The following is a 15,607-nucleotide window of genomic DNA, read 5'->3' on the forward strand; positions in this document are numbered from 1 at the left end:
TTTCTTGTGCACAGCATCTGACCATAAAGGGCACAAATCCCCTGAAGAGACTTCAGTATTTTCTGAGACTCCCCTCTAGGAAGCAGTGTTGTTCTTTCTCTCAAGGAGTTTCTAGTGTAGATTAAAAGATGGAAAAGACACATTGAAAATTAGATAATGATATATGTTAACTTATTAGACAACAATGTAAGTGATGAAACGGGTAACACAGATGGTAATGAAGGGGCACAGATAAAAAGTGGTAGGGATTTAGAGGAGTGAGCAGCCACTGTGAATTCAAGAGGTCGGGAAAAGCTAGAGGAGTGACCTTGATGGGACAGAAAGGAGTTCACGGGCTAGAGAGGAAAGACAAGTTTTTTCTTGGAGGGAGACTCATGACTTGAACATACTCAAAGAGAAAGGATTTCACCATAGAAAGGCACGAGAGTAGAGCGCCAGGAGTGAGTGACTACACCATTCTATCCCCTGGACGGGACTTCACTGGAGGTTTTCAAAGTAAAACAGGATAAAATGAAATAACAGGAAATGGTTGGATTGAAAGTACAGAGGTCCTTTTGCACCCTCAGGGGATTCTATAAAACAGGAGCCATATATTTTCGATTGATGATTTTGAAAATAGCTGGCATGCTAAAAGTGCCATCTTACAAATTGAAATTTCACAAGAATGTGCGGAATGGATTGACTTATTAGAGAATGTAGTCATAGAGATGAGTTACATTTATTTAATGCATAGATGAGGAGTGCTATCACCAGGGTGGTGGCCTTAGGAGTAGAAAGTGAAAGATGGAGAAGACACAAAAAGAGAAGAGTCACTGCAACTTGACAACTGAAGTTGGAGCAAGAGTAAGAGAGGAGCTCAAGGTGAGAGGTTTCAGCCAGGCAGTCAGGAAAGCATGGCTCCACTGAGAAAAATGGCAAGTCAGACAAAAAGGGTCATTTTCCTATTGCCACGTTGGAATTAGATATGGTGACAGAAACACAGAAATAAAAATCCAGTAAACTGCTGGAGACTGGCCAGTGTTCAGGAAACAAAGGGCTAGAGTTTGGGGAGTGATTCTACCAATTAAGTATATTTTCTTACAAGTAGAGAGAACTTTACAGTTCACAAATATGTTCCGGATACAGTAATTAATTTCATATTTACCATACCACAGTCAGGCACAGTGGATATTTCTGTCCCTATTCTACAAATGAATGAATTGATATGCTGTGTTAAGTAATCTATGCAAAATCACATTATACATTGGAAAGATGAAGAATTACATTTTCTAGCATGTTTTAAAGTAAAGAGCAGAGAGTCAAAGAGGTGAAGAGAATTCTAAAATCTCAGAATTGGAAACATAATCCAACATCTTCATTTTCTGGCTCATACTGAGAGATGCTATCTACAGTATTGTTAGCTGTGCATTGGTCCTCCTTCCACCCTTTGAAACTACGATAAAATAATTCTATTTCTTTTTCTATATGATAGCCATGCAGACATTGAATAAAATTATCTTGCTGCCCCAAGTTTTCTGCAGCTGTTTATCAAATAACCTGTCTTCGAGACCTTACAAAATTCTACTCAGCTACCTTTGGATGTCCTCTACTTTTCTGTATTTCTTACAAATGAGGAAGCCTAGGAATGAATTAGGAATAACCCTAATATTCCGGATTTGTTCTAACTAGCAGAGAATGTTGTTGCTCCGTCACATTCTTTGTCTTGATCTATCTGCCTATGTTAATGCATGATAATTTTTCATTAGCTTTGATAGCTGCCCCATCACTTATTCGATAACACTGAACTTGAGAGCAAATAAATCTCTGTGGCTTTTAAAATTGTACTGATGTTAAGCCAAGTTACCCCCATTCTGAATGTTGCAGTGAACATTTTATCATGAATACAGGCCTTTTCACGTGCTCTTTGTCATCTGATCCTATAAGTGTTGACCCACCATTCCAGACTGCCAAGACCTTTCTGAAGCCTGATTCTCTCATTCACTGTAATAACTTCAGGCTTTGGCTCAACTGCACATTTGAAAAACCTGCTTTCTGCCTTTACTGTCCAAGTTCATGGTGAAAATATCAGCCAGGACAGAGCTGAGGGTAGAGAGAATGTCGCCCAGCTGACAGCCTGATCCTTCACAGCACTCAACAGCCAACTTCTCCATGGTCCTCCAACTGTTTGAAAGTTCCTTTCTTGAATGAGGAGGAAATGACCTCTCCCAACATCTTATTTGCCAGTTATTTTCTGCTAATGTGCACCAGTCTAAGTAAAACATCTGAACAGTTCAAACTGGAGGTTTTGGGATTATGCTGCAGGTTGCAGAGGAACAATAAGAAACTGAGTCATAGTTTTTTGTTTAGAACAAATGGAGAATAATTCACTTTCCACATGCGTAAGGGAAACATCCAGAAAGCTTTAAAACCCCACATTCACAAATTCCCCTCTAGGCTATAATTCCCCTACAAAATACTTTGTTATAACTAATGAAGATCAACTCAGCTGCACTGAGCTGTGGATAGTGGGTTTTAATAGCTAAGACATTCACTCCCATACACAGTCCCATATTTATATCCTTCATACCCAAGCCTCAGCAAAATACAAATTCTCTCCTGCTCCTTCAGGGGCTCTTGCAAAGAGTCAAAACTGAATGTAAAGTCTCTAAATGACAAGGCACATGCAGTGACTATGCCTGCCTTTCTCCTAATTATCTGTGCTGGTGACGTAAGCAGATCTTTGTTCTTTGTGTGACAGGAAAAGAGGGTTCTTGGCTTCACATAGGAAAGAATTCAAACATGAGCCAATATAGAGTACTTTTACTTACTTTACTTACTTTTACTTACTTTAGCAGAGAATAAGTAAGAAAACAGGCCACCCCATAGTCATTGGTGGTCTCTAATTGCTAGTGGAAGAGAGACACCCTCCATCCCGAAGGCTAGGGTTTATAAGTGTTTTTTGCTTCCATTAAAAACTTCACTGATATGGTGGAAAAGGAGGATAGAAGAGCAATGGTAAGTTTATCTTTAACTACCTTAAGAAGAATAGAGGCAGGTGTGTTTTTCACTCTTATAAAGCACAACCTGTATTTTATTGGTTATGGTCTTATCTACAGGAGTGGTCATAATGGAATCTCTAGTCTTTGGATAGTTTGCTCTGTGCAACTGATGAACCTCTGCCTGAGTTCTGTGTCTTGGAGCATGTAGGCAGTAGGCTTGGAATCAAACCTCCTAATTCTTTCTGTAAAAATAGTCCTCATGCCCCTTCCCTATGTTATTAGGAGCTGTCACCCAGGTTCTGAACCTAGTGCAAAAGACTTCCATTAAGTAGCATTTCATCAATGTTGTATTTACAAAACCATAGAAGTCATTTCCTTTGCTCTTTGAGTGAGGAGCCTATGGCATATTTTATATCTGTGTTCACTAAATGGAGACTTTCAGTCTTGGCACATTGCAACTTGTTTTCTCTCCTAACATTGCTACCTCCTGTCCTAGGTTTGTCTTGCAACATTTCCTATCATACAATGCACCTAAAAGACAATGGCATCATTTCTTCTCCTACGAATCTTCTGTCCACTTACTATCCTGCTAGAGCCTTGAGCAGAAGTCAGTTAAGTGTCGTAACCTAAAACTCTAGGGAGAGACATAGGCTTTCCTCAGTAACAAACTCATATCTTGTTCATGTTTTCATGTCAGGATTAGTCTTCATGTCCCAGAGACCTAGGACCTAATGCCTTCATAGTAAAACATGTCTTCCTAGTCTTCCTATAAAATTATTGTAAGGGGCTCAAGAACAAATACATAGTTTATACCTTCATAGCCTAACTCTATTCCTCTCTTCCATGAAGTCTTCTAGACCCTCAAAAATATCTCAATTATATGAAGTCTAATCACATTCTTCTATCGTAGGGTTTCCTAAATCACGTTCTATGGAACACTTGTGCCCCCAAGGGTGTAAGTAGATGTCCTGTGTGATAGGTGTCCTTTAGACAAATAATTTTAAGAACCAGGTACAGTGGTCCCACCTTATCCATGGTTTTACTTTCTGTGGTTTTGTTGCCTGCAGTCCACCACAACCCAAGTATATTAAATGGAAAATTTCAGAAATAAACAATTCATACGTTTTAAATTGGACAGCATTCTGAGTATCATGATGATAGCTCAGCTCTCCTGCAGGATGTGAATCATCCCTTTGTAAAGCATCTCCACTCTGTTAGTCGCTTAGTATCTTAGATCTTTATTATCAGATCAACTGTCCTGTTACCACAGTGCTCGTGTTCAAGTAACTCTTATTTTACTTAATAATGCCACATTCACATGACTTTTATTATAGCATAGTGTTATCATTGTTCTATTTTATGATTAGTTATTGTTGTTAAACCCTTACTGTGCCTAATTTATAAATTAAACTTTACAGTGGATATGTATGTATAGGAAAAAACATATAGGGCTTGGTACTATCTGTAGTTTCAGTCATCCACATCCCTTGCTAATAAGGGGGAACTACTGTGTGTTAGTGAAAGGTTAAACAGATTTCTTTATCAGAGAGGATCTCAGAGCCTTTAATATGACCATAAGTATTGTGAGTCTTTAAGAATACAATGCCACCCATCTCTTAACTTTTCTAGGCTCTCTGAGAGAGGCAACTTGAAGCTTCCAAGCAGCACAAGTTTAGTGATAAGAATAGAATGATAGTAGCAAAACAGTATAGTTTAAACTAGACCAAAGAAATATATTGTGAAAACTCAAGCACCTCAATTCTTCTTATGTAGATGCCTAGGGTTTCTCTTGGTTCCCCAGTGGAATTGTCTGCTTTCTCTAGTCCACTGTAGTGACTTATCTGGTGTAGGGCTGCTGACATTTAAAATGATAGTGCTGGTAAACTGATAAATACCAGGGATGTCACCTCTTTGGAAGCCTCTACTGATTCCTTCCCCAATAGAATTGCTTACCTCCCCCTTATCTGTATTTCAAATCACTTTTCTTACACATGCAACCTATTATTGAAGTCATTTATTGGCATTTTGGTTACATTTCCTACTAAATTATAATCCCTTTTTGAGCAACGTCGGGGGCTCTTTAGCTTCATATCCTTGTCATCCAGCACAAGGTCTGGCTGATGATACACATGTAATAAATATTTGTTAAGGGGAAAACAACAGGCAGGAAGGCAGACCCTGACAACAATGCTGTCAGGGAGAGCCAAGGGCCCATGACCCTGTCCTCACAAATTAAACACTAAAAATTATGGTCACCTGTATGAATACTGTCACCCATGCTACTTTATATACACTGTTAACAGTTTTTTGTTCTTTTTCTGTTGTGTTTTTTTAAAAAATTAAAGTTTATTGGAGTGACAATTTTAAAAGGGGGTATAAGTGTAACATTCATGCAGTTGTAAAACATGCCAAAAATGTCACTTAGTTCGTCAATGAATGAGGGAAACAGTTAGCTCTTGCAACTTGTTCAGAAGAGAATTCCAAGAACCACTCATAAGGATAAGCAATAAGGAAAGCTGAAATAAATTTACAAAGAGAGACAAGACAGATCTAGCCACAGGACAATAATCCTACCAGTGCCATCCTACCAGAAATAATTAATTTGCATTTCTATGGACAAGCGTCATTTACATTATTACCCATTTTCTACAATTTACAGAGTTTTAAATAGCTTAAAGACAATGAAAAGTGAAAATAACCCAGATGGGTATACTTATGAGAACACCCAATAATCATTTCAAAGTCTTTCACAATCTTTCTTGACAACTTTCATTAGTCCCAAGAGATGGCAAAATACCATTTTAATGGCTTCTTGTTATTCTTCCTATACTTCTTTTTATTACAATCTTCTAGCTCTTATGCTCAAGTTTGGTAATACTGGATGCAGCTTGTCTGAGAAACATTGGGAGGGAGAATGTGTTTCGTTCCAGAGATCCTACCTATTCTTGGTTCAGTTTAATCCCACTGCTCTTTAATCTTAGGATGAGTTCTTTCATTTGATAGCTCCTTGGTTCATTATGTAAACAGACCTCCAGAAAGCACCCCATCACTCCTCTAGGAGAAATGTCCAGGCCAAACTAAATTTCCCCTCTCAATACATCCACTTAATATCTTCCACCTTAAATATCATATGTTTCCTGAATAAAAAACTATCATTTTGTTTCATCCACCAAAACACCTGAAACAATTCTGAACTCATAATCCTCAATAAATACTTTCTACTTGTGAAAACACTTCAACATTTTTATAAGAAGATCAATTTTTAATGTAGAATAATTTTAAATGTTTTATCTTTGTCATCTCTTGAAAAGTAAAAAAAGGCTTTTCCCATTTTTCTATGCCTCCTCTTCATAACCATGTATAGCTTTTGCCACAACTTATGTTTTCACAGTACACCCAGCTAGAATAAAGAAATGGAATTTTTTTCTCCTTGAGAATGGTGTCAACAATTGGAGTAGTCTTTCTTCAAATTATATCCCCATTGCCTACTTTCTCTGGCCTACAGCCTGAATCTTCTGTTTGTTACATTATTTAAAAGTGTGCTCAGATGCCTATAAATGTGCAAAATATTTTTCTAAGCCTCATCTTGAATAAGGAAGAAAATTTATATAATTATGATTTTTCGGTTTATTGAATTGTTTTAGCTCAGAATTTTTCAAGGAATGGGATAGAGGGATACACGTATCCATTTAAGAGCATGTATCAGAATTACTTATTGAACTTTTTCAAAATATGTCATTTTGTGAGATCATAGATCATAGTGAGCCATGTTGCAATGAATGCGTAGTTTAGCATTGTTGTGAGAGAGAAAGAAAGAGAAAAACATCTTTCTAACATCAAGAGAATATTATAAATAATTAAATATATTACCATCTATAAATGGTTAAGGAAAAAAAGTTTTAGTTCTGTCCCATATCTCTAAATATTCTTTCCAAAAAGATGTTGTGCATAATAGCTGCAGCATGCAAAACACTAACATTCTTTAATGACCATATTTATTATGAAAGGGCATATTTAACATATATCTTCCTTATCATGTTACCTATAAATGTTGTAGTGTTTTACATTAGTTGGATGACAATAGCCAAAAAACAAAACAAAACAAACAAACAAAAAACGCTCTGTGTTTTAATACATTTGTCAAACACAATGTTCAGGGGAGGTTGACTTTCTAAGGACCACTCTGCATCTTTAGGTTGACCTGTATCTGCACCATTGTGTGATTAGAGGATAGGGAAGATGAACTAATAAATACCTGGCCTAAAATCAAAACTCATGAGGAAATATGTGACGAAGAGCTACCTTCCTTATGAAATTTTAGCAACCCTGAGCTCTGGAAATAGAAGTCAATAACCAAGTTGACAATTATTATGTGTAAGTGTTATTTGAAAGCATTCTGACCACTGCACCTTCATGATGTCATATGCTTCATTAAAGTTTTGAATGAGAGAAAAAGTCTTCAGCCTCAAGAATGGGGGAAGTAGAGCATCATTTCAAAAATATTGAGGGAACTGAATTAGTTGATGATGGCTAAGCAGTGGGTATGTGGTAGTACTGTTTCTTTGTACCTACCTTTCATGGATCATATTGTATTATTCCACTTGAGCTTTACTATTACAGCAATAAAACCCCTCCTCCACTACCTCTCTCCAAATGCCTCTGCTTACATATTTCTTTTCTTTTTAGCAATACTTTCATGCTGGAGGAAATGGCCTCAAAAAGAATTTCTTGGAGAAAAGCCCAGATCTTCAGTCTCTGAGATATGCTCTCAGTCTGTATACCCAGACTACTGATGCCTTGATAAAGAAGTTCATAGACACTCAAACCTCACAGAGTAAGTAACACATTGGATGTGATAATAAACTGAACACTTAATGAAAATTCAACACAAAAAATGATTATAAATATTATTAATGATATTTACTATAATAAATTAAACCAATAAGAGTGGAGGTTACAAGAAAATTACCGATGTTTTAGCACTCATGAATTATAATTTTACGAATAATTTCAATAATAGTAGGGTATACTGAATACTAAATGGTTGATTCTTGGTAAGTCTAACTTCATAAAACTTAGTAAAAACTAGTTTTGAATATCCATGACTGTGATATTCTCTTCAATTTAGTAGAAAAGATTCAGTGTTTGCTGGTCTTGGTAACTTAAAAAAAAAAAAAAGGATAATTTCAAAACTCTGATTTCAAATGTAAAGTCCTCTCTGGGGTTTCCAGAAGGGAAGTCTTACTTTATCCTAATTTTAGATGAGCAAGTTTCCAACTTTTACTTTAAAATGGGCCAAAAGATAAATATTTTATTTAAAGCTCAGCTCTGTTTCACATGGCGAAGTCCCACCTCATAAGCTTCTAGGATATTACTGTTAAATAACCTTTCTTTCAGGTTGCTTTGTGATTTATTATATTTTAGTAATTGTATTCGTTTAAGATCTGGCATTTCTGAGAGATTATTGAAAATGTCAGCATGAGTCAAAAAGAGCCTAATGCAGGCTAAAACTCTAGAACATCATAAATCACACCACAGAAATTATAAACATAAATAAGAGGACACGGACTTCACTCATGACAGATCCTCAGAAAATAAAGCATAAAGATTTTTTTCCCCCGTGATGAAAGTGCTCCAGACTTCTTGGTGTTTCTTCATGGATATTTAACTTTTCTAACTACATCAAAAGTAATGCCAGTGTAGGTGCCATATAAATGTTTGGTCTGTCTTTAATACTTGCTGCTTTCTGATAATGCCCAATTAAATGCTACCAATGCTCTTTTTAACATGATAGACAGTCCCAGCTTACATCTGAGGAGAAAAGAGTTGAGCTAATGAGGGGTTATCAAGAGATACAGAAATATTCATAAACCTTACTCCCTGAATCCATAATCCAAGATTTTCTGAATTTTATAAATATGAATGCAGCTCTAATATATCATATAAACAGTGCTATAGCTTTACCCCCAGAGAATATAGGTACATAAAATGTTTGCTTTGCTTTTCTGGGTTTACGTTTGTGGGTATGCACTCAGCCCATGTTTTAGCATAGATGTCATCATAAAAAATTACATATGTGTATAAATTTTGGCTTATGAATTTGGCACATGAATTTTTATTGTGTGTTATATATGGCAACATTAAAATATATGGGAGGTGTGAGGAATAAAAAGATCCATAATACTAATAATTCACTGACTTAACATAACTTATTTCAGTTTTGGTCTTTCTTTCATTTTTTTACTCCTTTTTTTCTGGCTTTTTTTGAGTATGCATTTTTGGGGGCATAACTAAAATTGGTAAGATATAGATATGAAATGGCTTTGCATTTTCTTCAATAGCTACATTCAACCATGCTTCGTGGAAACTTATTTTCATGTCTTCCCTACCTACCTAGCCACCAACCCCCCAACCCCCTGCAACTGTCCCCAGCTAGGTATGATTGGGCTCAAGATCCTGAGGTGAATAAAGCTTGATGTGCCTTTTGCTCCCCTTCCCTGCCTGCTTCTATGTCCCTCTCTGCTTCAGCACTTTGGGGGCAGAAACTGAAAAGGAGGAGTAAGAAGTCTACAATGTCCCCTATATGGCTGCATTAAAATGCTGGCTTTCTGAGGAGCCCAATGTTAGAGACCCTCCTATCTGTTCAGCTCCCTGGTGAATGGAATCTACTCCAGCTCCCTTCAGGGACCCCTCAGTGACTGCCTCCTGCAGCATATGCAATAGCTTCTTGCTCCTTGAATATCCACTCGTAGAGGCCAGGCCCTTTGGAATGGGGTCCCCTGAAGCCCAGATTCCCCCTGTGGGTTACACTTGAGCCATAGAAATAGAAAACTCATACATTCTTTCCACATCTTTGGTGACAATGGGGAGGGGGGGCGGTTCTCCACTGTCACCTGCCATCTCTCTACAGTTCTCCTCTGTACCTGCTAAAATAGGTGTTTATACTTCCAAATTGGGGAAGGGGAAAGGGAGGAATACTACTGCCTAATCAAACAGTACCATTGTTCAATCAAATTTGGAGGCAAGCCAAAGTCTCATCTGTTAATGGATGCAGGGTTTCTGAGTTTATATTCTTTCCTTTTCTTCTAATTCCATCATAATCCCACGTCAATATTCATTACCATACACTGAATAATGAAGTTAGCCAACAACACCATATCCTTAATAATATAGTGAGGGAAACGAGAGATAAGATGAAAAGTATCTAAATATTAGAATTATGTGACACAACCAAAAAAAAATATATATATATATATATATGATACAGTCATCATTTCTATAACTGACCCTCGTCATAGTTTGTACTTAGGACTTCCAAATACCCCTATCCATTCCTTGTTCTCTTTGGCTTCAAAGGAATCTGAGCTTCCAGGGTTGTTTTTTTTAACTGAGAAACAGAAAAGTAGAATTCTCAAGGTTTTTATTTGTATGAGGTGCTATACTATTCTATGAACATTTGATGCTGGATGTGTTTAAATAAAGGAATTTGGGTTCCACCCTTTGGATTCCTTTGGTTCTCTTCCCTGCAGATGAGCATTGCTAATTAATACCATGTTTCCTCAAAAATAAGACCTAGCCAGACAATCACTGTAAAGTGTCTTTTCGAGCAAAAATTAATATAAGACCCAGTCTTATGTTATATTATATAAGACCCAGTCTTATAGTAAAATAAGATTGGGTCTTATATTAATTTTTGCTCCAAAAGATGCATTAAAGCTGATTGTCCGGCTAGGTCTTATTTTCAGGGAAACACAGAATAGAATCAATTATCCCATTTTTGTACCTGATTTCCTAGTAGCATGAAGAGTCCAAAATTATCAAGTGAATTCTCAGTTCCAGTGTAAATATTGTTGCAGCTATCCAAATAATTTTTAGCACTTAGCACAGTATCAAGTACCCATGAATGAATATTTATTCTAATTATTATTATGTTTAATATTTGTTCATCTAAAAACTTATATATTGTGAATTCAATATAGAAAGACCATGCTTATGTTATTGCATCTATCAAATCCAAAATTTGAAATATAAGCTAGTACTGCGTACTACAAACCCCAGGCACTTTCTCCTGGAGGAGCCCAAGGAGCATACTGAGCCCCATTCAGGATAAACTGGGGTGCCACAGTGTTAATGCCCCAGGGAGCAACCCTCTAACAGTGAAAGAAAGAAAATTGGCAGATTAAAAAACAAAAACCTATAAGTCAGTTTCCTCAGTTGCAACAACTCTGACGTGTTCTTCACAAACTCCAGAGAGACCCCCTCAGAGGGCTAACTTGATACCACATTCTCTTTTGGTTTCCTTTCTTTTCCTTTTTCTCACCTCCCCAGTCCCTTATCAGTGTTTCCAGCGTTCTCTTCCCCACTAGACCATTTATTCTTGAATGCTTGCCTCAGGATCTGCTTCTGGGAGAATCTGAATCCAGGTCACACTGCTAGAAAGTGGGGAGCCAGATTCTAATTCAGCTGGTCTTGATCTAGATTCAGTTCTCTGAACCACTGTTTGTACATCTTCTTGATAATGAGCATAAAGGCCAAATACTCTGAATGAATCCAATATTTGGCCTTTTTTTTTTTCATGATTACTTAAGTCAGGAATACAAAACTAAATGAAATTTAACTTAGAAATAAGTAAACATCATTTGGAAAAATTTTACATGTTTTAATTTACTTCATGATCAGTAAAACAAAGTAATTTTTTTGTTGTTGTTGTTCTCTTAATGTCTAACTCATGCTCTATAGGGAAATTACTGTTTAAAACTACATTGAATCAACTGTTATTTAATTGATCTACATGTTGGGATCCATTAGAAATCTAAGTGTGCTTTTTAAAGCATTCATATTTTATTTCTTTTATTCTTATTAAATCTTCCCTTCATTTTCTTCTTTTGTTAAAATTTTCTTCCTCATCTTTCTCTTTTCTGTTTTTCTCCTTATATATTTGTGTGAGAAAATTAACTGTAATATTAACTATAAAGGAAAAAAAAACAATGACTAATAATTGAATTATTTTTTACTATCTTCAAATTGAAAGGTATACTTTCCTTTAAAAATATATTTCATTTGAATTCAGCTTTTTTATAAATGGGCTTATAAGTATAGGAAAAACTACTGTATCTTGCTCGTTTCTTTTATTTTTCCTCTCCCCCCCCTTTTTTTTTTTGCTCCTTTCTCTCCATTTTTTCACCTTGCTTTTCTCCTTCTTTGTTCTCTTTTGTAATAGATTTAGATGTCACCTTTTTTTAGCAGTTAGAGAGAGAGAGAGAGACAGAGAGACAGAGAGACAGAGAGACAGAGAGAGAAAGAGAGACAGAGAGAGAGACAGAGAGAAAGAAAGAAATATAGAAAGAAGGAAGGAAGGAAGGAAGGAAGGAAGGAAGGAAGGAAGGAAGGAAGGAAGGAAGGAAGGAAGAAAGAAAGAAAGAAAGAAAGAAAGAAAGAAAGAAAGAAAGAAAGAAAGAAAGAAAGAAAGAAAGAAAGAAAGAAAGAAAGAGAAAGGGAAAGAAAGAAAGAAAGAGGGAAAGAAAGAAAGAAAGAGGGAAAGAAGGAAAGAGAGGGAAAGAAAGAGGGAAAGAAAGAAAGAGGAAAAGAAAGAGGGAAAGAAATTACAAGGAATTGAGTGCCATTACAAATTTATGAACCACAGGGTTCAAATGAGATCTCGCAATGTGGAAAAACACTATCTTCTGTCCTTTTTCTAGTTCAAATATTGGAAAATAAACAAATCCAAAATGGACATAGAAGTATTCTTAAGTCCTCAAATGAAACTATGTGTTCAGTTTATAAGAGTAATGCACTTATTATTCTAGCAATGTACTGCAGTAATAAAACACCACCTTACTCTGCACTCTCTTAACAAATGTTTACTATCACCTCTGAACAAAGTCCTATACAATGAGGCATATATTCAAAGGTGAACAAGAAGTTATGTACCTCAATTGCTTTAATACAGTGGTTCTTGAGAAGGGGTAATTTTGTCCGTCCTGAAACATTTGGCAATATCTAAAGAGCTCTGGTTGTCACATCTGGGAGTGGTGGTCATGTCACTGGTATCTAGTGGTGGAGATCAGGGAAGTTGCTAAACATTGTACAAAGCACAAGACAATTCTCTATGACAAAATATTACCTGGCTCCAAGTACAGTAGTGCTGAGGTTGAGACACCCTGCTCTGACACTAAATTAAAAAGTGAGAAGCGATGTCACAAAGGTCGTGTTAGAAGAGGTGAAAGTTCAGCTTGAGTAGACAGAGACGGCAGAGGGTTAGTGGGTAAATTGGGTCATGAGGACGTAGAAAGAGAAAGGTATTGTGAATGAAGAAACTGACCGGGAAAGTGTATGCTTATACTCCTAATTTTAAAATTCCCATATGTCAAGCATATCCACAGTATATTTTTATTAGGGGACAAAAAAGTGTATTTTCATTTTAAAACAAAACTCACCATATCAACACCAATTTTTGATGAATAGATGTGGTTATGCCATTAAAATATACAGAAATATATACCGCAGTAGGTTTTGTGTAACATGAGTAGAAATTAAGTTAATATTGGTAACAATTATCACATATCCTTCCTCTTAATGTTGACCCAATGGTTTAAATTGGGTAGTTAGCTTGAAAAATTATACTTTTTTTTTTTTTTATTGTTTCTCAAGAATGTGTTACTTACAGTTTTTAAAGTCGGTACAAAATTCGTTTCCTGCTTCTTGATTACAATATTTATCATAAAAAAGCTTTTCTAACAGCTACTTCATTATACCAAGAGCTCTTTGAATATTTCATGCAGTAGTAGACAGTGAAAAATGTATAAAACTTTAACATATTAAGTAGAGTTTTTTTCCAATGGATAACGCCATTTGGAATGAGACACAGAATGATTAATTGCTGAGCTATCCTGCATCATATTCTGTTTCCGTATGAGATTTTATTACAGCTTGAAGAACCCAAATCTCAAAAGCTTTACACGCAAAAGGACATTTTACGTCTAAGTTACAACTGGCTCATAAAGAAAATTATATTTAACGACTATAAAAATTATTATATATGAGATTGAATTTCTTTCTATGATCCCTTCTCTTTTTAACTTTTTATGAGTAACTTCTTTGAGTCCCTCCCTGCTTATCTGAAGTTTCTTAAAATTTAAATCAAATCCTTTTGGTCATTTTAATAACCCTGTTTCCTGCTAAAGTGGAGTATAATGTATTTTCATTTGAAATGGAAATCAGAGAGCTACAGATTCACATTTTGGAATCTATGAATATGCTTCCATACATTAATTATATATAATGCATTAATTATCTCTAATTATGTTCCTCAAACTATAGAAGATATGTCCATAGGTAGGAAATAAACCTTTTTCTGAAATAGTTCACTGTGGACAGCGTCTCTTCTTATCAGAAATGTTGGAGAATTTAACAATTATCTGTAGTTGGCAGAAGAACTGGCATCAAAATAAAGAAATGAGCTTGTGGGCCAAGGTCTACAGCAACTTCAACTGCCACCTGTGGGAGACAACTCGGAGGAATGTCTTCAGTTTATGTGAGGAAGTAACATTAAAATTTATTTGGCCTTTTTCAATTGAATACTGATGTGAAAGCAGGGTCACAAGTGTTTTCTCATTTTAGCTAAGCCTTTCAGAAATAACCCAAGATCCGGAATCCCATTCACCATGTCTTCGCCACCATCTTATCCCTGGGACAGTAGAATTCCACTAACTAGCACCGCCTTCCAAAACAAGAGGTTAGCATTTCCCAGAGGCACAAGTGGAAAAATGGAGGAGAACTTATGAGGTTTGGTTCTTCAAATGTTGCAGTCAGTCTGATGACATTCAAGGCTGCATGAGGCTCTGCGGTGCAATCAAAAAGCTGTACACAAATAACTTGAATAGGAGTGGTGATGTGCTATGGCTCTGAGTACATTGAATCCTTTCCCAAAGTAGAAAAGGCCAATGTTAGAGAAGGTTACAGTAACACTGAACAATACAGTGAGCCAAGCAAGTTGTCTACCACTATGCAATTGCTCCTTAAAATCCTGCGAGGCCAGTAACATTATCCATACTTCTCAGGTTAAGAAACTGAGTCACAAATAAAGAAATGTGCTAAAGTCATGTAGATAGGGGGCAGAGACACTGCCCTTCCTACAAGCTCACACTTATTTTAATCAGCAAAGAAATCAGAATGTACTATCATTACTTCCTACAGCCCATGATTTCTTCTCCTTAGTTTTGAATAAATGATGTACTTCATCCTCCTTACTTTTCATTTGACTATGACTAAGTCTCCCTTATGTTCAGGAGATCATCTTTTGAGTCGATACTTTTATTCTATGTCCATAACAAACTCTATCCCCAAACTTCTGGTTTCTTCCTTTGCTTCCCAGTTTCTTATTATTGTGGCCCTAGTTATGGGGCATGCTCAGTGTCCAGGGCATCTTTTAAATATTAACAAAGTATTGACATTGTAGGAATCCAAGTCCAATGTAAGCAAATTCACCCTACTTTCAGAAAACCCTTTCTAACCTGGCTTGATTTAATTCTTCCAGCCTACTGTGTTTGTGTGTAGGATGTTGCTGCTTTGCTTTCCCTCCCTATCTTATTCTTTCCACCCTTTTCCCCACCAGCAGAAGTAGCACATTG

General features: G+C 36.3%; 1 protein-coding gene across 1 annotated transcript in view; it reads left to right on the top strand.

The window, feature by feature from the left end:
- UNC13C (unc-13 homolog C) overlaps window positions 1–15,607 on the top strand; it is a 497,972-nt gene that overhangs the window by 444,294 nt on the left and 38,071 nt on the right. The window contains exon 30 of the mRNA XM_081047963.1: window positions 7,665–7,812. Coding sequence (XP_080904089.1) covers window positions 7,665–7,812 — 148 coding nt within the window. The remainder of the gene's footprint in view (window positions 1–7,664; window positions 7,813–15,607) is intronic.

Source organism: Rhinolophus hipposideros, assembly GCF_964194185.1.
Source record: "Rhinolophus hipposideros genome assembly, chromosome: 5".
NCBI lineage: Eukaryota > Metazoa > Chordata > Mammalia > Chiroptera > Rhinolophidae > Rhinolophus > Rhinolophus hipposideros.